The sequence below is a fragment of the Jaculus jaculus genome, chromosome 12, assembly GCF_020740685.1.
Source record: "Jaculus jaculus isolate mJacJac1 chromosome 12, mJacJac1.mat.Y.cur, whole genome shotgun sequence".
In the NCBI taxonomy this organism is placed as follows: Eukaryota; Metazoa; Chordata; class Mammalia; order Rodentia; family Dipodidae; genus Jaculus; species Jaculus jaculus.
In genome coordinates, this window is record NC_059113.1 from 30,830,616 (window position 1) to 30,855,126 (window position 24,511).

Genomic DNA, 24,511 nt, shown 5'->3' on the forward strand with positions numbered 1-24,511 from the left:
AGGACAGGACCTGAGGTGGAGCTCTGTCCTCACGCTCTCCTCCTAGCACTTCTCCCTCCAGTGCCTGAAGTTCTGGATAGAGTGGATGCCTTCCACTGCCTCAAGTCACACACAAGACAAAACTCTCTGGCTGGCACTGTCCAGTGCTGTTCCGAGGTTTCGTTACTGAAAACCTCTGTGGCTTCCACCCAGGGGTCCACACTTAGTCTGCCAACATCCCATGCCCGAGAACCTTTTCTGTGCGGCTTACATGAACACTCAAACCTATGCTGCATGTCAAAGCTTCGAGAACATCCAGTTTAGGTGCTGCTGGACATAAACTTTTATCTTGAGATGAGTTCTATTCAGACTGGACATGAACCTGTAGGCTCAAGCATTGTACCTGGCCAGACATAAAAATTTGAAATTAGCTCTAGGGTGATGTGTGGCTAGGTTTGAGTAGCCCAGCTCCCCCACAGGGAAGCATGGAGATGCAGGGCTATGGTGAAGAATGATGACTAACGCAGATAAGAAAGCTTTTGCAGAGACATTTATCATACCAATAACTGGGGGCTAACTCCACAATGCAAGACCCATTTTCATTAACAAGGAGGGTCTAATGGGAGGGGGTAGATCACAGATGAGCCTAAATAATGGTACCAAACTGCCTGTATTTACTGTAAAGAAAACTAATAAATTAAATTAAAAAAAATAATAAAACAACAAAAAAATTAATTCAGGACAAGAAAAAAAAAGTGTAAAAAAAAAGCTGAGAGGGCTGGAGAGATGGCTTAGCAGTTAAGCGCTTGCCTGTGAAGCCTAAGGACCCCGGTTCGAGGCTCAGTTCTCCAGGTCCCACGTTAGCCAGATGCACAAGGGGGCGCACGCGTCTGGAGTTCGTTTGCAGTGGCTGGAGGCCCTGGCGTGCCCATTCTCTCTCTCTTCCTCTGTCTTTCTATGTCTGTCGCTCTCAAATAAATAAATAAAAAATGAACAAAAAAAATTAAAAAAAAAAGCTGAGAAATCAGAAGGGAAATTGGCAAAAATCAAACTTGAATCCAACATATACTTCTCTACATATGAAAAACATTGTTTTCCAGCTACATACAATTAAGGAACTTCAGTCTTGAGGTGTTTTTGTAAGAAAAATCTGGAAAGAAAAACTGTTCAAGAACAATCCACTAAATGGGCGTGGTGGCGCATGCCTTTAATCCCAGCACTTGGGAGGCAGAGGTAAAAGCATCACTGTGAGTTTGAGGCCACCCTGAGACTACGTAGTGAATTCCAGGTCAGCCTGGGCTAGAGTGAGACCCTACCTTGAAGAACCAAAAAAAAAAAAAAAAAAAAAAAAAATTCCACTCTTACCATACTTGGCACCTGACAACAAAGCCAGCTGTCATTTGAAAACTTTTTGTTTTTGAAGCACTGGGGATGGAACCTAGGGCACTGGCTATAGATTTCACTCTTGAGCAACTCCTATTTTCCTTCTCCGGTGCACTTGTTCAGTGGAGATATGTCTGCTCCTGTCTGCAATTTTCCTTTTGTCCCGTCTTATGGTTGGTTTCCCACTTAAAATAATCCACACATGGGCTGGAGAGATGGCTTAGCGGTTAAGGCATTTGCCTGCAAAGCCTAAGTACCCATGTTCAATTCTCCAGATCCCACGTAAGCCAGATGCACAAGGTGACACAAGTGTGCAAGGTCCCACATGTGCACAAGGTGACACACACACATCTGGAGTTTGATTACACTGTCTGGAGGCCCTGGCATGCCAAGTCTCTCTCAAAAAAATTAAAAAAAAAATCCACTTGGGTGTGGTAGCACACACCTTTAATCCCAGCACTTGGGAGTCTGAGGTAGGTGGATTGCTGTGAGTCTGAGGCCACCCTGAGACTACATAGTGAATTCCAGATCAGCCTGGACTAGAGTGTAACCCTACCTCAAAAACAAACAAACAAAAATAAATAAAATAAAATTAATCGAGCCAGGTGTGGTGGCACATGCCTTTAATCCCAATACTCGGGAGGCAGAGGTAGGAGGATTGCTGTGAGTTTGAGGCCACCTTGAGACTACATACTGAATTCCAGGTCATCCTGAGCTAGAGTGAGATCCTACCTCCCCTCCCCCGCAAAATAAATAAATCAAAATAAATAAATAACTCACACATATTCTATTATTTATAATGTTCATATGGAGAGCCTAAAACCAGGGCAAATTAAAGTGAAATTAAACTTGAAGCCAGGTGTGGTGGTGCACGCCTTTAATCCTAACACTTGGGAGGCAGAGGTAGGAGGATCACCATGAGTTCCAGGCCACCCTGAGACTATGTAGTGAATTCTAGGTCAGCCTGGGTTAGAGTGAGGCTCTACCTCAAAAGAAACAAAACAAAACAACAACAACAACAACAAAAAAACTTGAGCATTTAAGAATTGAGATAATGGTTTGAAGAGATGACTCAGCAGTTAAGGCACTTGCCTCATAGCGTAACAACCCCAGTTTGATTCCCTAGTACCCATGTGTGGTGGTTTGAATCAGGTGTCCCCCATAAACTTAGGTGTTCTGAACACTAGGTTCCCAGCTGATGGATATTTGGGAATTAACGACTCCTGGAGGGAGTGTATTGTTGGGGGCGGGCTTATGGGCTTTATAGCCAGTTTCCCCATGCCAGTGTTTGGCACACCCTCCTGTTGCTGTGGTCCATTTTATGCTGGCCAGAGGGTGATGTCCCCCTTCTGCTCATGCCATCGTTGTCCCCTGCCATCGTGAAGCTTCCCCTTGAGCCTGTAAGCCAAAATAAATCTCTTTTTCCCAGAAGCTACTCTTGTTGGGTGATTTCTACCAGCAATGCGAACCGGACTGCAACACCATGTAAAGCTAGATGCATAAAGTAATGAATGCATTTGGAGTTCATTTGCAGTGGGTAGAGGCCCTGACATGCCCATTCTGTCTCTCTCTCTTTCTCTCTCTCCCCTCTCTCTCCCTCCCTCCCTCCCTCCCTCTCTCTCTCTCTCTCTCTCTCTCTGCTTGCAAATAATAAATAAATGATAAATACATAAGAATTGAGATATTAGTTTGTTATACTGTGGCACATGTCTGTAATCCCAACACTTGAGGCTAAGGCAGGATTGTGGGTTTGAGGCCAGCCTGGGCTATATTATAGTGAACCTCTGTCTCAAAACATACACAAAACAAAACAAACAACAAAAGGATGATTTCCTCATCTCTTGCTGGCATCAGTTTAACACCCAAGGCAACCAAAGTTTCCTGTTAACAAGAGTGCATTTCCTGGAGACTGGAGGGATCTGGATGTACTCAGAGCCACCTGCCCCGTCCTCCTGGCACTGACCTTTGAGAGTGAACTTGTTGAGGTCATCTTGACGTATCAACTTCCGGGTCATGCAGGGGCCACGGCAGACATTCTGAAACCAAGACCCAAAGTCCCAAGTATGCATAAGCATCCTAGGGACAGACTAGGTGCAGAAGGGACTCCCAAACCAGGTTCCCAGTGACCACCAGAATGCACCTCAGCGGTATGGAGTGAGGCAGAAAACAGTAAGATCATATACTTTGCTCAAAGGCCAAAGTGGGTGACAAGCTGTGACTCCCTGGGATACTTCTGCTTGCCTTGTTTGGGTCTAACACATCTCTGCTTCCAGAGAACACTCCTGCACATATATGGCAGAGCCAGCAGGGGTCTCTAGGTGTAGCCCCCTTCTCAAGGGCAGGCTGGGACCCAGTGTCCTTGCCATGTCTATTTAGTCCTACCCATTTCAAAAACCTTCCTAAGGCTGCCTGGGACCCACAGGGTCTGTGAACTCCCTCCTAGAGTTTTTCTCTACACCATTACCAGCCTCATCCCTTGATCTCTCCCCTTGTAATCTACCCCCATTCTTTACATGGGCCATACCCTCTCTCAGCCTTTGCACATGCTGTTCCCCTGCCCTGACATACTCCACTACCCAGGCCAAAGGACCCAGGTTCAATTCCCCAGGACCCATGTAAGCCAGATGCACAAGGTGGCACAGGCGTCTGGAATTCATTTGCAGTGGCTTAGAGCCTGGCTTGCCCAATCTCTCCATCTGCCTCTTTCTTTCTCCTCCCCCCTCCAAGAAGTACATAAATTAATAAATATTTTTATAATATTTTTTCTTTGAGAGAGAAAGAAATAGGGAGAGAAAGAGAGAGACAGAATGGCATGGCAGGTCTCCAGCTGCTACTATAATATAGCCCAGAGAACCTAGGAGAAGACATGGGTCACTCAGGCCATTTCCAGCTCCCGTCTCAGCCTCCCAGAGCACTGTGATTCATGGATGGCTTCGCTGCCTTCCCACATCAAGTCCCAGTGTATGTACTGCAGTCAATGCCAGGAGTTCCATCAGAGACAGTGGCCCTCCATCAGTGCCCAATGTGTGAAATGAGACCCCTAGGCTCATGAGCTGCGTGAGGAAAGCTCTATAGATGCTGTAAGGGAAGATGGTGAAGGGAGGTCTGCAGCTTGCTCACTCAGAGAACTTCCCCCAAAAGGCCTTCAGCCAGAAGTATACCAAGTGCCCTATACCAGGCTTGCTGTGCTGACCTGCCTCTTTCCCATGTGGGCACAAGGCTTCACTAATACCTATGGACTATGCTTAACCCTTCTCATGCTCGCCCGCTTCACCTGTGTCATACCTCAGGAACCAGAGGACTAAATGGCTTCTGTTGCAGTCAGGTTTACATTGCTGGCAGAAATCACCCAACCAAGAGCACCTTTTGGGAAAAAAAGAGGTTTATTTTGGCTTACAGGCTCTAGGGGGAAGCTCCACAATGGCAGGGGAAAACGATGGCATGAGTAGAGGGTGGACATCACCTCCTCACCAATACAAGGTGGACAATAGCAACAGGAGAGTGTGCCAAACATTGGCATGGGGAAACTGGCTATAACACCCATAAGCCTGCCCCCAACAATACACTGCCTCCAGGATGTGTTAATTCCCAAATCTTCATCAGCTGGGAACCTAGGTGTTCAGAACACTTAAGTTTATGGGGGACACCTGAATCAAACCACCCCAGCTTCTCAAGGAGAATCCCAAGCCTGACCCCTCCCCCATTGGCTCACAAACCTTCCCACCAGTTACAAAGTGGCATTCCAGCAGCCTGGTTCTGAGAGCCAACCCAGCTCAGAAAATCTACCCCTTTCTGTCTTCAAAAACATGCACCCCCACTACCTTGAGGACATGGGTTTGTGGGTTGTTTACGGGTAAGTTCTTGCCAAGCCTCTGTTGCTTTTAGCTATCTTAAAACAAAGTGCTTCCTGCAAAGCCAAAGGACCCAGGTTCAATTCCCCAGGACCCATGTAAGCCAGATGCACAAGGTGGCACAGGCGTCTGGAATTCATTTGCAGTGGCTTAGAGCCTGGCTTGCCCAATCTCTCCATCTTTCTTTCTCCTCCCCCCTCCAAGAAGTACATAAATTAATAAATATTTTTATAATATTTTTTCTTTGAGAGAGCGAGAAATAGGGAGAGAAAGAGAGAGACAGAATGGGCATGGCAGGTTTCCAGCTGCTACAAACAAACTCTAGATGCACGTGCCCTTTGTGCATCTGGCTTATGTGGGTCCTGGGGAATTGAACCTGGGTCCTTTGGCTTTGCAGGCAAGTGCCTTAACCACTAAGCCATTTCTCCAGCCCAAATAAAATATTTTTAAAACATTATTATCAGAAGAAATCCTAAGGTAGAATGTTGCAAGAAACCAGACAGAAGTATGGGAAGAAAAAGTTTTCTTGCAAAACAAAAAGGAAGTCTGAAACTACCTCAAAAGCTGCAATAAAGCCGGGAATGGTGGCACATGCCTTTGATCCCAGCACTTGGGAGGCAGAGGTAGGAGGATCGTTGTGAATTCGAGGCCACCCTGAGACAACATAGTGAATTCCAGGTAAGCCTGGGCTAGAGTGAGACCCTACCTCGAAAAACAAAACAAACAAACAAACAAACAAACCCTGCAAAGAAAGGAAAACATCTTAAAAGCAAATAGAGATCTGAGCCAGCAAGTCCTCTTTCTCTACCTCATCTATCTCATTTTTCCATCTCTTCTCTGTACTGGCCAAGGTTCCATAGCCACCTAGTAACACCTGGAATTGGAAGCAAAGTTTTATTTTTTTTATTTGCAAGGAGAGAGAGAGGGAGGGGAAGAGACAGAATGGATGCACCAGGGACTACAGCTATTGCAAATGAATTTCAGATGTATGTACCACTATACATCTGTTTTGACCTGAGTACTGGGGAATCGAACCTAGGTCGTTAGCCTTTGCAGCCAGTGCCTTAACTTCTGAGCTATCTCCCCAGGCCCCAATCTTTCTTTCTTTCTTTCTTTCTTTCTTTCTTTCTTTCTTTCTTTCTTTCTTTCTTTCTTTCTCTTTCTCTCTCTCTCTCTCTTTCTTTCTTTCTTTCTTTCTTTTTTCAAGGTAGGGTAGTCTCAGGATGGCCTCGAACTCAAATCTCCCTACTCCTTTGGGCATCTGGAATGATGTCCGTACATTTGTCTCCTCTGCTCCTCTGGGCAGGAATTCGCAAGTACCACTGAACTCTGGGGCAGCGGGCTCGGCACACAGCAGGAGCCCAGGATGCACTTGTAGAATGATTGTGTGAGCAACCGATCAATGACCGACAGACGGCAAAGGAAGGAACGGAGTTGGTCTCTGAGAGAGGCTGGGTGGCGGATGAAGGCCAGTTCCTGCTCTTCCCTTCAGGTGGCGGGGGCAGGAAGGAAAAGGAGAGAGGAGGAGGAGGAGGAGGAGGACTCTCAGGCCCTGCACGCGGGAAGGCTTTCTCCCTCAAAAGGTGGGCTACGTTCAGCACTTAACCTCAAGGCTGCTTAAAGCCTCAGCTCTTGCGCAGGCTTGGCGGGACTCAGACCTGGGCGGAATGGCCGCGGGGCCGGGAAGGGGGCGATCTCCGCCTCTTCGCCTCGGCAGCCCTCGAGTCCCGCACCCCGCGGCTCCCCGGAGCTGCGCAGCCAGCCCGCGCGCTCTCCAGCGGACGCGGGACGGAAGCGAGGGGCGGGGCCATCGACGGCCCTGGGCGGAGACTTCCGGCCGCAAACCTCTCCGGACTGCATCTACCCCCCCAACGTGTGCTTCGGTTCCGTTCCCTGTGACTTTTGCTTCCAGACTTGGGCCGGGGGCTCTCAACCCAGGGTCCGTTACCCACCGCTTTTGTTTTTGTTTTTCGAGGTAGGGTCTCACTCTGGTCCAGGCTGACCTGGAATTCACTATGGAGTTTCAGGGTGGCCTCGAACTCACGGGGATCCTCCCACCTCTGCCTCCCGAGTGCTGGGATTAAAGGCGTGCGCCACCACGCCCGGCCCCACTGCTTCTTAAAGATCAAAACAGCCACTGCATCCTGGGTTAAAAATAAGGAGCGGGCCGCGGTGGTGCCCAACACTTGGGAGGGCAGAGGTAGGAAGATCCTGTGAGTTCCACATCAGGCTGGACTTCAGATTCAGTTATAAATTAGCATGGGAGGGCCAGGCGTGGTGGCGCACGCCTGTAATCCCAGCACTCGGGAGGCAGAGGTAGGAGGATCGCCGTGAGTTCAAGGCCACCTTGAGACTACATAATGAATTCCAGGTCAGCTTGAGCAAGAGGGAGACCCTATCTCGAAAAAAACAATAATAAAGCCTGGTGGTGGTGCAGTCCTGTAATCCTGGCACTTGACAGGTGAAGACAGGAGGTTCAGGTGTTCAAGGTCATACTTGGCTACATAGCAAGTCTTTTAAATTTTACTTTACTTTATAGCCGGGTGTGGTGGCGCACGCCTTTAATCCCAGCACTTGGGAGGCAGAGGTAGGAGGATTGCCATGAGTTCAAGGCCACCCTGAGATGACAGAGTTAATTCCAGGTCAGCCTGGACCAGAGTGAGACCCTACCTCGAAAAACCAAATAATAATAATAATAATAATTTACTTTATGTATTTGTTTATACGGGGAGGAGAAAAGAGAACAGGTGTGCCAGGGCCTTCAGCTGCTGCAAAGGAGCTCTAGAAGCTTGTGCCGCCTTGTGCACAAGCACTAACGTGAATCCTGTGGAATCAAACCTGGGTCCTTTGGTTTTCCAGGCTGCCTTAACTGCTAAGCCATCTCTCCAGCCTCATAGCAAGTTCAAAATATTTATTTGGACTAGAGAGATCACTCATAGGTTGAAGGCACTTGCTTGCAAAGTCTGATTCCACAGTACTCTCATAAAATCAGATGCACATGCGTATGTGTCTGTAGTTGGTTTGCGGTGGCACCAGGCCCTGTTTTGCCCATCTCTGCTTACAAGTAAGTGATAAAATATTTTTTAAAGAAATTTGAAACGAGAGAAAGAAATATGGATGGTTGTTCTAGGGCCTCTTGTCTATGCAAACGAACGCCATGCATCACTTTGTATATCTGGCTTTATGTGGATCCTGGGGGAATTGAACTTAGACCGTCAGGCTTTGCAGGCAATCACCTTTAACCGCTGAGCCATCACTCCAGCCCTGCATAACAAGTTTGAAGACAACTTGGACATGAAACTCTGCCTGAAACCTCAGTAGACAATTCATTGACAGAGGCTCTTGTTGGATATAGCTCAGTTGGTAGAGTGCTTGCTGTCCATGCACAAAGCTCTGGGCTAGATTCTCAGCACTACAGAAACCTGTGCACAAGGGATTTTTTGCCATTGATTTAAATTCCCTAATTTCCAGCTGATTTAAAATATTAAAAAATTCAAACCTCGTTAATATTTAAACACACAGTTTCTGGCCATGTCCCTTGGCATGGTCTAGCGAGTAACTGAGTTAACAGTGGAGTGAGTTAGAGACCTGGGGAACAGGGAGCAGAGAAATCAAGAACCAGAGCCTGCGGTCCACACCCAGCTTCAGGACACTGGTACTCATTTTCCAGTGCAAGTGCCTGTACTTTGGGGCTCTGGCATTCCTGCTCAGTTTTGCGGAGCTCCATCACCGAGCTCGACATCAGCAATATCTAACAGTGCTTCTGCATTTCTAAGGAAGTTCAAGAACAAGTGCCAAGGAAGGGTGGAATGGCTACCTGAAAACTTTTTTTTTCTTCCCCGGAGGTGGGGTCTTGCTCTATCCCAGGCTGGCCTAGAATTTACTATGTGGTGTCAGACCTGGACTTGAACTCACTGTGATCCTCCTACCTTAGCCTCCCAAATGCTAGGATTAAAGGTATCTACCATCACACCTGGCCTGGAAACTTATAGAAGGGAATGGAAGGTGGGAGAAGGTCCCAGAAAGGATCTCGGTCACTGTGACCCCTCTGGGTTAGCTTGGCACAACCCTGCAGCTAGAGGGTAAGACAGGGAGGGACTGGTATCTAATGGGGCTGTTTTACCTTAGAAATTGGACGCATACTGCTTAAATACCTTTATTATTAAAAAAATTTTTTTTGGACATCAATAGCTCTGTAAAATATTTCTCCCATCCCAAACTTTTAAACCCTTTCCATGTCTCCTCCATAAAGAAACAAAATACTCATACTTTGTACTCATTCAAATCTATTTTTAAAAACATTTAAGATTCAAAATCAAATATTTTTTCTTTCCCAGAACTCATTAGTAATTTTAAACAACAGTGAAACATACCTAATGGCATTCTTTTTTCAAAATTAGCTTATCAGACTATCTTATGAGAAAAAAAGATCCATTCAAGGCCTTAGAGGAAAATATAAAGTCCCCATGTGAAAGCAAAAGCCATTGAGAAACCTCCTAGCTTCCCTGGAGTCTTGTGATTTCAATGCTGACAGAACCAGTACAGTTCCTACTTAATATCAGGCATTGCTTACTTACTTTTGGACTGCAGCTAAAACTCTAATCTTTAAAGGGATAGAGGAGTAGCTCAGGGCACGAAAGAGAGAGAGAGAGAGAGTGCACAGAGGCTAGCCACAGCAGTGGTGCCTCTGAGTGGCAGATAAGACTATCCAGACCCCTGGAATCCACCTCGGGGCTGGCTTGTCGGACAGCTGGAAATCTGTCATCTGCCCTTCTCTCTAATGGTGGATGCAAGTGCCAGCCAAAAAGATATTGCACATAGTGCTTTCCTGAGATGGCTCAGGAAAGAGCTGAAGATGGGAGATGAGTCCCAGAACTTCTGGGACAGTAAAAGGAAAGGAGTCACTGCTGATCAGGTGGCAGTTAGGAAGAGAAGGCGGAACATGGTTGGTTCTGCCCCACGCTCAGTGGGCAGACAGCTGAACCAATCTTCAGGCAAGGCTCAAGGGTCTGCTAGATATTCCTCATTTCTCTAAGCACAACTGGTGCACTTTCCTAAGAATAGAGCAAACAATCCCTGGCCTGCCCAGTTTCCAAAAGAAAACTGCCCACTGAAGCACCACTCTGCCACACACATGCCTCAGCTCCGGGGTGCTGCTGCTGAGTGGGGCTGGTACCCGAGGAGGCCTGCACAGTGCTGACCGGCACGGTGGAGACAGAGGGACCCGCTGCCTGAGCGACCAGCACTGTGCTGGAGCCTCTTTCACTCATGAGCGTTGTTCTTCACCGTGGCTGGTGACTGTCTCGAGTGTGAACCAGGTGGGGCCTGCCAGAGAGCCAGTCATGTGATATTTGCTTGAATATTGAAGGTTTTTCTTTCTTCCATTTTTTATTTTTTCCTGAGACTGGTGTCTCATTCTGTTGCCCAGGCGGGGCTTGAATTCCTGGCCTCAGCTTCCTGAGTAGCTGGGACAAGTTACCCTGCCCAGCTTGCCTTTCTTTCATGGGTGAGAAAACATTGGACTCATCTTTGGGAATGGGAGTAAATTGTTTTTCCACCTATGCCACTGGGATAATTTTCTTTTTAGAGTTTCCGGACCCTGACCTTACTGAATGGGTGGGTTGGACCTTCTGCTTATAGTCTTGGGACTACAAAATCTAGATGCCACCATGTGCCCACTGATTTCTCCCCCAAATTCTGCTCCTTCCAGGCTTCTCCCAACATTCAGTATCAGTAACATACAGTACATATCGTAAGGAAAGTCACTTCTTAAGAATAAACAACATTCCCACCACTTATCCTATTTAAGGGCTGTGTTTGTTTTCATGTGGCCTATAGACACACAGCCTCTAACACCCTGGTGTTTTGTTTCCAGTGCTGGGGATGGAATACCGGGCCTCCCATGACAGGTTCAGTGTTCTAGCGATTCCTCCCCCCAGCCCCAGCACTATATTGTTTTTAAAGCTTTTCCTCTTGTGTTCAGACTGTCTTGTAAACCACCAACATATCCTGAAGCCCTGTCCATACTTGTGGGCTGTAACTGATGTCAACTTAGTAAGCTTTTTTAAACAGTTAGAAATACAAAAACAACCCCCCCCATACACACACGCACACACACTTTGGCACGTGAGCCTCAAGCTATTTGCACACATTCATCTTTCCTGCCCCTCCCCCCATTTCAGTGTTTGCAAAGAGTGCAGACTCCTGCTTCTGGACAAGGTTGCCGTGGTGCACTGTTGAGTAGCAAGAGGAGGAGGCACAAATGTTCAACTGGCCCCAGAAACAGTTCTTGTGTTTAGCACTATAATTTATGCAATGCTGCAAAACTTTTGTACCAGGATGACTTGTTTTAAAACTGCTGGTTGATTAAATATACATATAGATATAAAAATCACTAAGTCAACATTTGCTTGTTTTCAATGTGAAAACGATAAAATGTAATTCTGAATAATTGTGCATTTGCCATAGGGTCCACGTTAAAGGGACCATAAAAATAATAATTTTATAATAAAAAAACTCTTTATATTTTTTAGTATTGCTCTCAAGTTCAAAAGTTTGGAGCAAATGTACTGAGTAAAGCAGTTTGGGATCTGTTCCCGCCAGGGATCTGGAAGCCTTAAATTTAGTGATCCCCAACTGCAGGCCCAGGGAACCCAACAGCCAAACTGGAACCAAAGACGGATGAGGCCCACTGGAGTCTCCGCCTCATCGCACTGGTGGTAGATGCTGGGGCTGGCCAATTCCTCCCACGGAGCTCTGGGACAGAGACGCTGGGACTCTGCCTTTCCTTGGGCTATCGGAGAAGCAGCTAGGGGAGGGGCAGGGCCTACGTGGGGACCGCTGAGCACCAAGGCTGAGGTGACCCAGGAGCTGACCTTCTACTCTGTTGGAGGCGGGCTGAGGAAGGACAGCATTTCAGTGATGCAGAAGTTAGCTGTGCAGGAAGGAAAGTGCATTTAAGGTTGCTCAGAAACAGATGACGACCACACTGCCACAGAGAGGGAGGAGGGTGGGAGGCTGGACGGCTCCCTCCGCCTGCCTGCAGGTCGGCCATACTCCTTGGAGACTGCAGATTAACATTCATGCTTTCTGGTGGAGTCCGTTCATGAAGAAGCAGGAATACACCTCTCCTGGTGCTGGCAGGTACACAATTTCCTTGGCAAAGCTCTTTGTTGCCAAGTTCAGTTTTATTTGGCTGCTGTTCTGAACCGCTGTCACCGGAACTCATAGATGGGTGCACTGTGTTCAGGAACGTGGGTCAGGTTGAGGGACTGATACCTGCAAATGGGGAAGAGAGAGAAGAAACTTGTCTCACTCACCCTTACCAAACAAAGGATTCAAGAGCAGCCCAACCCGAGCAGACTACCCATCATACTCAACCTGAGGTACTAAGTCAGTTTTGGTTCGTTTTATTATTTATTTATTTATTTGGTTTTTCAAGGTAGGGGTTCACTCTGACCTGGAATTCACTATGGAATCTCAGGCTGGTCTTGAACTCACAGTGATCCTCCTACCTCTGCCTCCCAAGTGCTGGGATTAAAGGCGTGCGCCACTAGGCCTGGCTCGTTTTATTTATTTATTTTTATTTCTAATTTTTTGGTTTTTCGAGGAAGGGGTTCATTCTAGTCCAGGTTGACCTGGAATTTACTAAGTCTCAGGGTGGCCTTGAACTCATGGCGATTCCTACCTCTGTCTCCTGAATGCTAAGTGTTGGGATTAAAGGTATGTGCCACCACACCAGCTTTTTATTTATTTATGATTTTTTTTTTTTTTGAGAAAGAATTGGCATGCCAGGGCCTCCGCCACTGTAATTGAACTCCAGATGCTTATGCCACCTAGTGGGCACGTGTGGCATGTGCTTGACTCACCTTTGTGTGTCTGTCTTATGTGGGATCTGGAGAGTTGGACATGGGTTAGGCTTTGCAGGCAAGTGCCTTGACCACTAAGCAATTTCCCCAGCCCTATTTATTTATTTATTTGAGGTAAGGTTTTGCTGACCTGGAATTCACTATGTAGTCTCAGGGTGACCTTGAACTCAAGGCAATCTTCCTACCTCTGCCTCCCAAGTTCTGGGATTAAAGGTGTGCACCACCACGCCTGGCTCCTATTTATAGTTTTTTTGAAGCAGGGTTTCACTTTAGCTGAGCCTGAGCTGGAATTCCCCATGTATTTTCAGGGTGGCCTTGAACTCATGGTAACCCTTCTACTTCTGCCTCCCAAGTGCTGCGATTAAAGACGTGAGCCACCACGCCAGCTTTGTTTTATTTCTGTGACGATGTCTTGCTGAGCTGACCAAGCTAGTCAGGAACTCTTGGGCACAAGTGAACCTTCCACCTCAGCCTCTCAAATTGCTGGGATTACAGGCACATACCACTGTGCCTGGCTTTTGCTAACTCATTTTATGTATCTCAAGTTGAACCTAATTTCTTCCTTCTCTACCTTTCACCTTCCCTCTTTTTTTCTTTTAACTGAGTGGACGAATATCTGAAAATTCTACAAATTTATTTATTCATTTAATTTTTTTCTTTTCAATTTTTTTTATTAACAACTTCCATGATTATAAACAATATCCCATGGTAATGCCCACCCTCCCCCACTTTCCCCTTTGAAACTCCATTCTCCATCACATCCCCTCCCCCTCTCAATCAAGTCTCTCTTTATTTTGATGCTATGATCTTTTCCTCCTATTATGATGGTCTTGTGTAGGAAGTGTTAGGCACTGTGAGGTCATGGATATCCAAGGCCATTTTGTGTCTGGGGGGGGGGGGAATCACCTTCCCTCTTTTGTTAAACCAAAACTAGGACTCTGTTGGGGCTGGAGAGATCACTTAGCAGTTAAGAAGCTTGCCTAAGAAGCCTAAGGACCCAGGTTCAATTCCCTACTATCCATGTGAGCCAGATGCACAAAGTGGTTGGTGCATGTGTCTGAAGTTGATTTGCAGTGGTTAGAAGCCCTGGTGTGCCCACTTTCTCTCTCTCTCAAAATAAACAAATAAATAATATTTTTATAAATAAAATAAATCAGACTTTGAGACAGGCCTATAATCCCAGCTACTTGGGAGCCTGAGACAGAAGAATCGTAAGTTCAAGACCAGTATGGTCAACTCAGTGTGATTTGCAAACGAAAATGAATAAATACATATACATATATACTTTGAATAAATAAACAAACAAATGGCTGGGATGTAACTCAGATCCTAGACCCTAGGTTCAATACCCAGCATTTTTCTCTCCCTCCCACACAAACACACACAAAAACAAAAACAAAAACAAACCAGACCCCTAATAAGCTCCAGGAGGAAATGGAGCCTATAGTCTCCTGCTGCTTCACCTTTGCACTCCTAATATTTCACTTGTTTCAACAGAACACTGTGCTATGATGTCAAGAATATCTTCTCATGGTACCCAAAGGCAGCACAGAGAAAGTAACTCTGCAGAAACATGATCTCACCATTCGTTTTCTTACTTCCTGAAGTTGGTCTTAAGCCTGGAACATACTAGAGAGATCAGATTTTCCTCTCATTAACAGTGTTCGTAGGGAGGATCAGAAGACAGGTGGATGGCTAGAGAGAGAGCTTATTTGATAAAGTGTTTGCTGTACCACATGAAGATCTGAGTTCAACCCCCAGAATCCATGTGAAAATGCCAGTTGTGCTTGTGATCCCAGTGTTGGGGAGGCAGAGACGGGCAGATCCCTGGGGCTTGTTGGCCAACCAGTAGAGCATACTTGGTGAGCTCTATATCTGAAAAAAGGTGGATATCTGAGGTTGTCTTTTGGCTTCTAAATGAAGGTAGACACAACTGCACTCAGAGCCATATATATATATGTGTGTACACACACACACACACACACACACACCCCGGGGGGGGGGAAGAAGGAGGGAGAGGGTGTGGGGGAGGGGGACCCCATAAGGGGATAACAACTCTTGAGCACATTCAGTGGCTGGAAAATCAGCTTTCCCTTACTTGCTTCACACAGCAGTGAGGCAGTAGTTTGTTTCTTTTCTTTTTTAATTTATTATTTGTGAGGAGAGAGAGAGGAAGGGAGGGAGGGAGGGAGGGAAAAAAAGCATTCTAGGACTTCTTGCCACGACAAATGAACTCCAGATGCATGCACCACTTTGGCATCTGGCTTTATGTGGGTACTAGGGAGTTGAACCCAGGCCAGCAGACTTTGCAAGCAAGTACCTTTAACTACCAAGTTATCTTCCCAGCCCTTTTTGTTGTTGTTGTTTTTTGGTTTTCGAGGTATGGTCTCACTCTAGCCCAGGCTGACCTGGAATTCACTATGTAGTCTCAGGGTGGCCTCGAACTCACAGTGATCCTCCTACCTCTGCCTCCCAAGTGCTGGGATTAAAGGTGTGCACCACCACGCCCAGCTACTTTTTTCTTTTTGGAGTGTGTATGTCATGGCATTTGTGTGAAGGTCTGAGAATAACTTCCAGCATCAGTCCTTGCCTTCCACCTTGATTAAGGCAGGTCACTCGCTATTTACCACCACCTGGGTCAGGCTAGCTGGCCCACATGTTTCCGGATGATTGGGCTGTCTTTGCTTCCCTTCTCATCACAGACATGCTGGGATTGCAGATGCTCACTATGGCATCCAGTTTTGTTTTTTTTTTCTTCCTCTTAATGTGGGTTCTGGGGAAATCCAACCTCACAGGTCCTCAAGCTTACACAGCCTGCACTTTATTTCTGCAGCCATCTTCTCAGCCTATGCCTATTTCTGAGGGTGACAGACAGGAGGACTACTAGAACTTTCTGGTCAGCCAGTCTAACAGAAACAAACACACAGAAAAAGTGGGCTGTGGGTGTGGCTCAGTGGTGGACTGCTTGCCTAGCATGTATCTTCAGCACTGCAAATACAAATAATATGAAAGAAGGAAGGAAGGAAGGAGGGAGGGAGGAAAGAAAGATTAAGAAAGGAATATGGCCGGGTGTGGTGGCGCACGCCTTTAATCCCAGCACTCGGGAGGCAGAGGTAGGAGGATTTCTGTGAGTTCGAGGCCACCCTGAGACTACACAGTGAATTCCAGGTCAGTCTGAGCTAAAGTGAGACCCTACCTTGAAACCCCCCCCCCAAAAAAAAATAAATAAAATAAAAGAGGAATATAAACTAGCCACTGGGAATATGCAAACCAAAACTACAACGAGATGTTTCCCATTTTGGGGGGCCGTTATAATTATAAATACAACATAAATATTAAATTTCTATTAAGAACAGAATACTTTCTTTCTGCTTTTTTCCCCCCTTGCAAGCCTTTTTAAAATAATTTTTTTATTTTTGAGCCGGGGGAGTTGGGGTGGGGAGAATGGGCATGCCAGGGCCTCTAACCACTGCAAACAAACTGCAGATGCATGCACCACCTTGGGCACCTGGCTTATGTGGGACCTGGAATTGAACCTGGGTTCTTGGGCTTCACAGGCAAGTGCCTTAGTCACTAGGCCATCTCTCCAACCCTTCTTTCTGTTTTGTTTGTTTGTTTTTCAAGGTAGGGTCTCACTGTAACCCGAGCTGACCTGGAATTCATTATGTAGTCTCAGGATGGCCTTGAACTCATGGGGATCCTCCTACCTCTGCCTCCTGAGTACTGAAATTAAGGACGTATGCCACCACATTTGGCAAGAACCATCACTTTTACTCCAGTGTATATGGCCAAAGAGTGGAAAGCAGGAATTCAGAAACTTGTATATCCATGTTCACCAGCGGCACTATTTTCAACAGCAAAACACTGGAAGCAACCCAACTGTCCCTTAACTAGCTGATGCATTCAACAACAAATAAATGCATAAAAAGACAACCAGGAATCTGAGTAAAAATGAACTTCTAAGCCCAGTGTGGTGGCACATTACTTTTAATCCCAGTACAGTACTGGGGAGGCAGAGGTAGGAGGATCCCCATGAGTTCAAGGCCAGCCTGGGACTACAGAGTGAGTTCCAGGTCAGCCTGGGCTAGAATGAGACTCTGTCTTGAAAAAAAGCAGCAAGCAAGCGATGTAGTTCTAGCCAGGTGCAGTGCACGCACTTCACACACTTCTAATCTCAGCACCTCTGAAGCAGAAGGATCACTGAAAGTCTGCGGCTAGCCTGGGCTTCATGGCCAGACGGTCTCAAACAAACAGATGAACAACCCATCAAAAACTAACTTCTGCTACTTGCTGCAGTATGGATGATTCCTCAAAGCACTGTGCTGAGTGAGGGTTGCCAGAAACAAAGGTCACATATTTAAGGATTCCACCTCTACCTAATACCCAGAATAGGCAAAATATAGGGAGATCAGCGACTGCCTAAAGCTGGGAGGACATGAGACGTGGAGGGGATAGTCAGGTGGGGGTTCCTCTGCCAGTGATGAAAATATTCTAGGTTGGGTGGGGCTCAGTGGGAGAGCACTTGTCTAGCATGTATGAAGCCCTGGGTACCATCCTCAGTATTGGAAAAACTTCTAGAGTAGATGGTTATAACAATCTGTTAACATACTCAAAACTATTACTCCTAAACTTTCCATGAGGGAATTATATGGTGTGAAAATAATGATCTCAACAAAGCCTGCTACTTAAAAGATTATGGGGACTGGGAAGATGGCCCAGTGAACAAAGAGTTTTCTGTACAAGCAGAGAACCTGAGTTTGGATCCTCAGAACCCATGTTAAATTCTGGGCATGGTGGTGCACACCAATAGTCTCAGATTGCTGGGGAGGTACAGACAGGTGAATTCCTAAGGCTTGCTGGTTAGCTTGTCTAGCCTAATCAGTGAATAAGGTAGAGGATGACTGAGAAAGACATTTGAGGGCTGGAGAGATGGCTTGGTGATTAAGGTGCTTGCCTATGAAGCCTAAGGACTCATGTTCAGCTTTCCAGATCCCATGTGAGTCAGATGCACACGGTAATGCAGGTGTGCAAGGTCACACAAGCTGGCACACATCTAGGGTTTGATTGCAGTGGCTGGAGGCCCCGATGCACCAATTCTCTCTCTCTCATAAAAAAAATTAAAAAAGAAAAAGAAAAACACTTAACTTACATGCATGCAGCATACACATGCACGTACACACACATATGCACCTACAAGCACATGTAAATGCATACACACACATGCACATCACACACATATACACATGCACAAAGAAAGGATTATAAAAAAACCTTTAAGTTGGATATAGTGGTGCATGCCTTTAATCCTAGCACTTTGGAGGGTGAGGTAGGAGAGCTGGCATGATTTCAAGGCCAGGGTGGGACTACAGAATGAGTTCCAGGCCAACCTGTGGTTAGAGTGAGACCCTTCCTCAAAAACAAAAACAAACAAACAAACAAAAAAAAAGGGCTGGAGAAATGGCTAAGCGGTTAAGGTCTTGGTTGTGTGAAGCCTAAAGACCCATGTTTTATTCTCCAGATCCCATGTAATCCAGATGCACAAGGTGATGCAAGTGCACAAGGCCACACACGTGTACAAGGTGGTGCACACTCTGGAACTCAATTGCAGTGGCCAGAGGCCCCGGAATGCCAATTCTCCCTCTCCCTCTCCCTCTCTCTCTCTCTCACACACACACACACACAAAAGAGGGCAGGAGAGATGGATGGATGCCTGCCTTCCTTCCTTTCTTTTTCTCTCTCTTTGCTTGCAAATATATAATAATAATAAAAAAAATAACAAGCCTTTCATCCCAGCCCTTGGAAGTCCAAGCTAATAGGAACACTATGAGTTTGAGGCCACCTTGACACTATAGAGGGAACCAATTCCAGGTCAGGCTGGGCTAGAGTGAGACCCTACCTCAGGAAAAACAAGAAAACAACAACAACAAAAAAGAAAAACAAAAACTTAAAAACACTTGAAGACAGAACAAGTACTGAAAGCTACCAACAATGATTCAATCTAGGCTATGAGCACTCACAAATTTGAAAGGAAATATGAAGTGTTTCACTTTCAAAGAGGAAATCAGGTGCTTTCTGAGGTTGTACACCTTTAAGGCATAGCAAAGTACTTAAGTGCACTTAGGTACACAGCAACAAGGTAAGGGAGTCTCCCAAAAGGTGGGAAAAACCAGCACTCATAATGGCCTTCTGGCCTTGGCCTTGGAGGGACATGAGGTATGGAGGTTAGTGCATATGGCCCCCAGATCATCTAACTGAGATCAGGGGCTTATAGGGCAATAGCAGCTGCTGACAACAAAAGCACACTGTCCACATGGGATTAAATCACACCTTTAACCCCAGCACTAGGGAGGCAGAGGTAGGAAGATCACTGTGAGTTTGAGACCAGTGCCAGGTCAGCCTGAGCTAAAGTGAGACTCTACTTCGGGTGGGGGGGGGGCGGGCGGGAAGAGCTGGAGAGATGGCTCAGGGTTAAGGCACCTGCGTAGAAAACCTAAGGACCTTGGTGTGATTCCTCAGTATCCTCGTAAAGCCAGATGTACATGCATCTGGAGTTAGTTTGCATTGGCTAGAGGCCCTGACACACCCATTCTCTCTTTTTATCTGCCTCTTTCTCTCCCTTTCACAAATAAATAAATAAATAAAATATTAACAACATTTAAAAATTATACTATTACTACTAATAATGGTTTGAATGTAAAATGTCCTCCATAGACTTATTTATTTGAATGCTTAATCCTCAGTTGGTAGCACTGTTTGGGAAGGCTAAGGAACCTTTAAGAGGCAGAGCCTGGGGGCTGGAGAGATGATTTGGTGATGAAGGCGATTGCCTGCAAAGCCAAAGGACCAAGGTTCATTTCCCCAGGACCCACGTAAGCCAGATGCACAAGGTGGTGCATGTATCTGGAGTTTGTTTGCAGTGGCTGGAGGCCCTGGCATGCCCATTAACTCTCTCTCTTAAATATATAAAATACAATAAAATAACGTGGTGGAGCCTTGCTGGAGGACGTGTGTCACTGATGGCAAACCTTAGGTATTACAGCCTAGTTGTGTCTGCACCTGCTGAGCTGAAGATGTAACCCAGGCTTTCTGCTCACTCTCCATGATACTCTTGATACTGTAAGTTGAAATTAAATCGTTTCTTTTATAAACTGCTTCAGGTCTGGTAATGTGTTCCAGTAATGAGAAGGCAACTGATACACTATTGCTAAATTTGTGTAGGATGAACACAAAACTATCAATATTACTGAAAATGCAGGTGCCTAAAAGCATTTACTAGATGCAGCTCGGTAGTAGAGCAATTACCTACCATGTGCCAACCCCTGGGTTCCATCTCTAGCACCATCAAGAAAAACAAAAACAAACAACAACAACAAAAAAAAAAAACAAGGGCTGGAGAGATGGCTCAGCCATTAAGGTACTTGACTGTGAAGCTTAAGAGCCCAGGTTTGATTCTCCAGTACACACGTAAAGCTAGATGAATGAGGTGGCACATGCACCTGGAGTCTGTTTGCAGTGGCTGGAGGCCCTGGTGTGCTCCCCTCCCCTCCCCTGGACCTGGAACTCACTTTTTAGCTCTAGGCTGGCCTCAAACTCACAGTGATCCTCCTATCTCAGCCTCTAAGAGCTGGGACTAAAGGGTATGCCATTATGCCTGGCTTTATGTTCACTATTTTACTCTGCTCTTTAAATAGGAATGAGCTTCTATGTTAAGTAGGACTTGAACACCCAGACTGTGCAATTTGGGAAGAAGCGGGTTGAGAAAATCGTTCAGGAGTGATGGCTGCGGGGCGGGGCAAGGCGGCCAGCCTTTGTGTGGCACTGGGTGCGATGTTCTTACCATTCTGAACTCCGATGGTAGTAGTAGCCCTCTATGGAGGCTGCCGACTTCTGAAAGCAGATGTAATAGAAGCCGGCAAAGGAAGCACCACTGATGTCTTTGATCGTGTGGTCTGGGACCAGGAACTGCTCCTGTGCACAGATGCAAGACCAGTCAATGCCACGCAGCATCCTTCCCACACCCTTGGGACATCTTAGGCATTAGGGGGTGCTGAGGGCCACTAGAAGAAAAACGGTGACTCCATGGTCTGACCCAGTTGCTGGATCTCCACCTGATTTCAGGGTTGCATGTTACTGGTACATTTCCTGCTAACGTGGCAAACTGTAGTGAGCTCACGAGAACCAGCAACTCAGAGAAGGGAGCAAGGCTGGGGTCTGAGAGCAGTCAGTACTCACTCTCTTGCCTGCCTCTTAGAGACGAGGAACACAATAACCTGGGAACAGCAACTTGCAGCTCCAGTTCTGGGAACTGTCAATGAGCTACGACTACCTCTAACAGTGGTCACTCTGAGGGCAGATCCACTACTGGGAGCCCTGTGACACTCCTCCAAAGCTTTGCACCCTGTCAAAGCTATAAGAGCGGCACTGCTTGTACCAAGACTTTACAAAGACAGTCATGTTTGCCACCTGTCCTGGCACTGAGCGTAGAAAGGCTGTGTCCTTGTCCTTGTCCTTGCCCTTATTCTCTGGGAAAGGCAGTCAGAAGCTGCAGCGCCTCAGGAGGTCAACCTAAAGCTCATTCAAGTTACCCAGGGAGAAATTCTACAGAGACAAAAAAACAAAACAACCAAAACCCCCCAAAACACAGCTTTAAAATCTTTCCAACTTATTTTCCAGTATTGGAGTGGCTATTAACTCCAGGACCTTGTACGTGCTAGAAAAATACACCACCAGGGACTATACACTCAGTCCCCTCTCCATGTTTTTAAAAACTTACTTATTTGAGGAAGAGGATGAGTCTCCTGTCACTCAAACAAACTCCAGACACATATGCTCCACTCTGTGTATCTAGCTTTTCTTTGGTATTGGGAAACTGAACCAGGGCTGTCAGGCTTTGCAAACTAGCACCTTTAACCACTAACTCGTCTATCTCTCCAGTCCCCTTCCTCTTCAATTTTTGTTTCTTTCCCTCTCTTGTTCTTTTTAGTTTTTCTGAGGTAGGGTCTCACTCTAGCACAGGCTGACCTGGAACTCTCTCTGTAGTCCCAAAACTCACGTTGACTCTCCTATCTCTTGTCTTCAGAATGCTGGGATTAAAGGCATGTGCCACTATACTTGGCAAAAAGTATGGGATGCTTCATGAATTTGCACTTCATCCTTGCATAGGGTCATATTAATCTCTGCATTGTGCTAATTTTAGTATCTGTGCTACTGAAGCAAACACTCCCTCTCCAGTATTTTCTTCTGTTTTTTTAAGGCAGGGACTTACTCTAGCCCAGACTGACCTGGAATTCACTATGTAGTTTCAGGCTGGCTTTGAACTCACAGTGATCCTCCTATCTCTGCCTCCTGAGTGCTGGGACTAAAGGCGTGTACCACCACGCTGGACTTCCTCTCAATTTTTTTAAGGATACTCTTCTGTACACGTATGTGGGGTGTGCCACAGGATTGGCACGTGAGAGCTGGGGAGACTGATTGGGAAGAGCCTTACCTTCCACCTCATGAAGACATAATCCCCATTCTTCAGCTCTTCATAATCAAAATCATCTGAATTAAATGATTTTGCATACTGATAAAAAGCCAGAAACTTGCCCTAAAAGCAAAAAGAGATTCAGTGATCCACAGAGGGAGAGGTTGGTGTCTAAGCTCACGGCTCCTAGGAGGGGGAGAGAGGGGGCTGAGATGGACACAGACCTGAGCTCTGGCTGAGGCACTGTTGGACTGTGTGCCCAGTGAACATAGCCGGAGGAAAAGGAAAAGGCCAAAGGGTGGGAATGAGCAAGTTCTAGAAGTAGTTCTTTTTTTTTTTTTTTTTTAATTTTCAGCTTTTTTGAGGCAGGGTCTCGTTCTAGCCCAGGCTGACCTGGAATTCACTACATAGTCTCAGGCTGGCTTTGAACTCACAGCAATCCTCCTGCCTCTACCACCTCAGTGACGAGTAAAGGTGTGCACCACCATGTCTGACCTTAGAAGCAGTTCTTACTTAAAGAACAAAAAGGCATTCTTGCTACTAGAGCATGGAATAAAGATGAGATCTCTAGAAAATGAACAGGCAAGAAAAGTGATGCCAAAGCTCTGTGTGGTGGCATACACCAATACTCCCCAGCACTGGGGGTACAAGCAGAAGGATCCAGAGTCTGGAGTCACCCTTAGTTACATAGTTCAAAGCCAGTTTGGGTCACATGAGACCCTGTCTCAGAAAACCAAAAAGAAAGGAGAAGTCATATCAAGCCACTTAGAAATAGCCTGTCCAGAGTCAGATGGGTGCCACAGTTGCATACATCTACAGTCCCAGCACTGGAGGCTGAGGCAAGAGGATTACTTGTTCAAAGCTGGTCTCAGCTAGAAATTTAGTGTTAAGTTAGGTCAGCCCTATTATGTAGTGAGATCCTGACTCAAAAAAGAACTTAAAGCTGGGCATAGTGGCTCATGCCTTTCATCCCAACATGTGGAAGGCAGAGGTAGAACAATTGCTGTGAGTTCAGGGCCACCCTGTGACTACATAGTGAATTCCAGGTCAGCCTGAGCTAGAGTAAGACCCTACCTTGGGGGGGGGAAAAAAGAAAAAAAACTTAAAGAGAATAAAAAAAGAAGGAAAGAGCCTGCCCAGTCACAGAGGAGGAGAGAAGGCAACGGAAGGCTTGCTACTATGGCATGACATTACGGTTTGTGTCAGCTATTCAGGTGGAAATTGGAAAGGGGTAACATATGGATGAGTTTAAAAAGGAGACTAAACTGGGCATGGTGGCGCACACCTTTAATCCCAGCACTTGTGAAGCAGAGGTAGAAGGATCACTGTGATTTTGAGGCCAGCCTGAGACTACAGAGTGAGTTCGAGGTCAGCCTGGGCTAGAGTGAGACCTTGCTTTAAAAAAAAAAAAAAAGGGAAGATAGTAATAGGATATATGACTATACCTTATGATCCTTTTTTTTAAACCTTGAGAGAGAGAGAGAGAGAGAGAGAGAGAGAGAGAAAGAGAGATAGAGAGGGAGGGAGGGAGGGAAGAGGGAGGGAAGAAGGAGGGAGAGAGGGGTAACTGTAGTGATCCCTTGGTGGCTGCACAGAATGGGTTCCAGGACCCCACAGATACCAAAATCCACAGATGCTCAAGGCCCTCGGATAAAACCAGCTTGGTATCTGAGTGTGATGTACAGACATCCTTCTATATGCTTTAAATTGTCTCTAGGTTATTTAAGTACAGTGTAGAACCTCTGTCATTAGTTGCTATACTTTAGTTTAAGGAATAGTGACAAGAAAAATTAGTTTGTACTTGCTGAGTAGAGAGACAGTATTTCTTCCAAACAGGTTTTTTTTGTTTTTTGTTTTTTGTTTTTTTTTTTTTAGGCAGAGTCTTGCTCTAGCCCAAACTGACCTAGAACTTATCATGTAGTCTTAGGCTGGCCTCATACCCATTGTGCTCCTCCTACCTCAGC

At 46.1% G+C, this 24,511-nt stretch overlaps 1 protein-coding gene and 1 non-coding gene across 2 annotated transcripts in view; both read right to left on the reverse strand.

Annotated features, from left to right (window-relative positions):
• Positions 1-12,359: 12,359 nt before the first annotated feature.
• The window catches only part of Gid4 (GID complex subunit 4 homolog), a 32,945-nt gene continuing 20,793 nt past the window's right edge, over positions 12,360-24,511 (reverse strand). The window contains exons 4-6 of the mRNA XM_004669041.2: positions 22,569-22,670; positions 20,919-21,049; positions 12,360-12,491 (exon numbers count right to left, since the gene is read on the reverse strand). Of these exons, the coding sequence (XP_004669098.3) occupies positions 12,428-12,491; positions 20,919-21,049; positions 22,569-22,670 (297 nt within the window). The 3' untranslated portion in view covers positions 12,360-12,427. The remainder of the gene's footprint in view (positions 12,492-20,918; positions 21,050-22,568; positions 22,671-24,511) is intronic.
• LOC123453889 lies at positions 22,199-22,301 on the reverse strand. Its single transcript, XR_006633063.1, has one exon. It is a non-coding gene; the product is annotated as a U6 spliceosomal RNA (small nuclear RNA).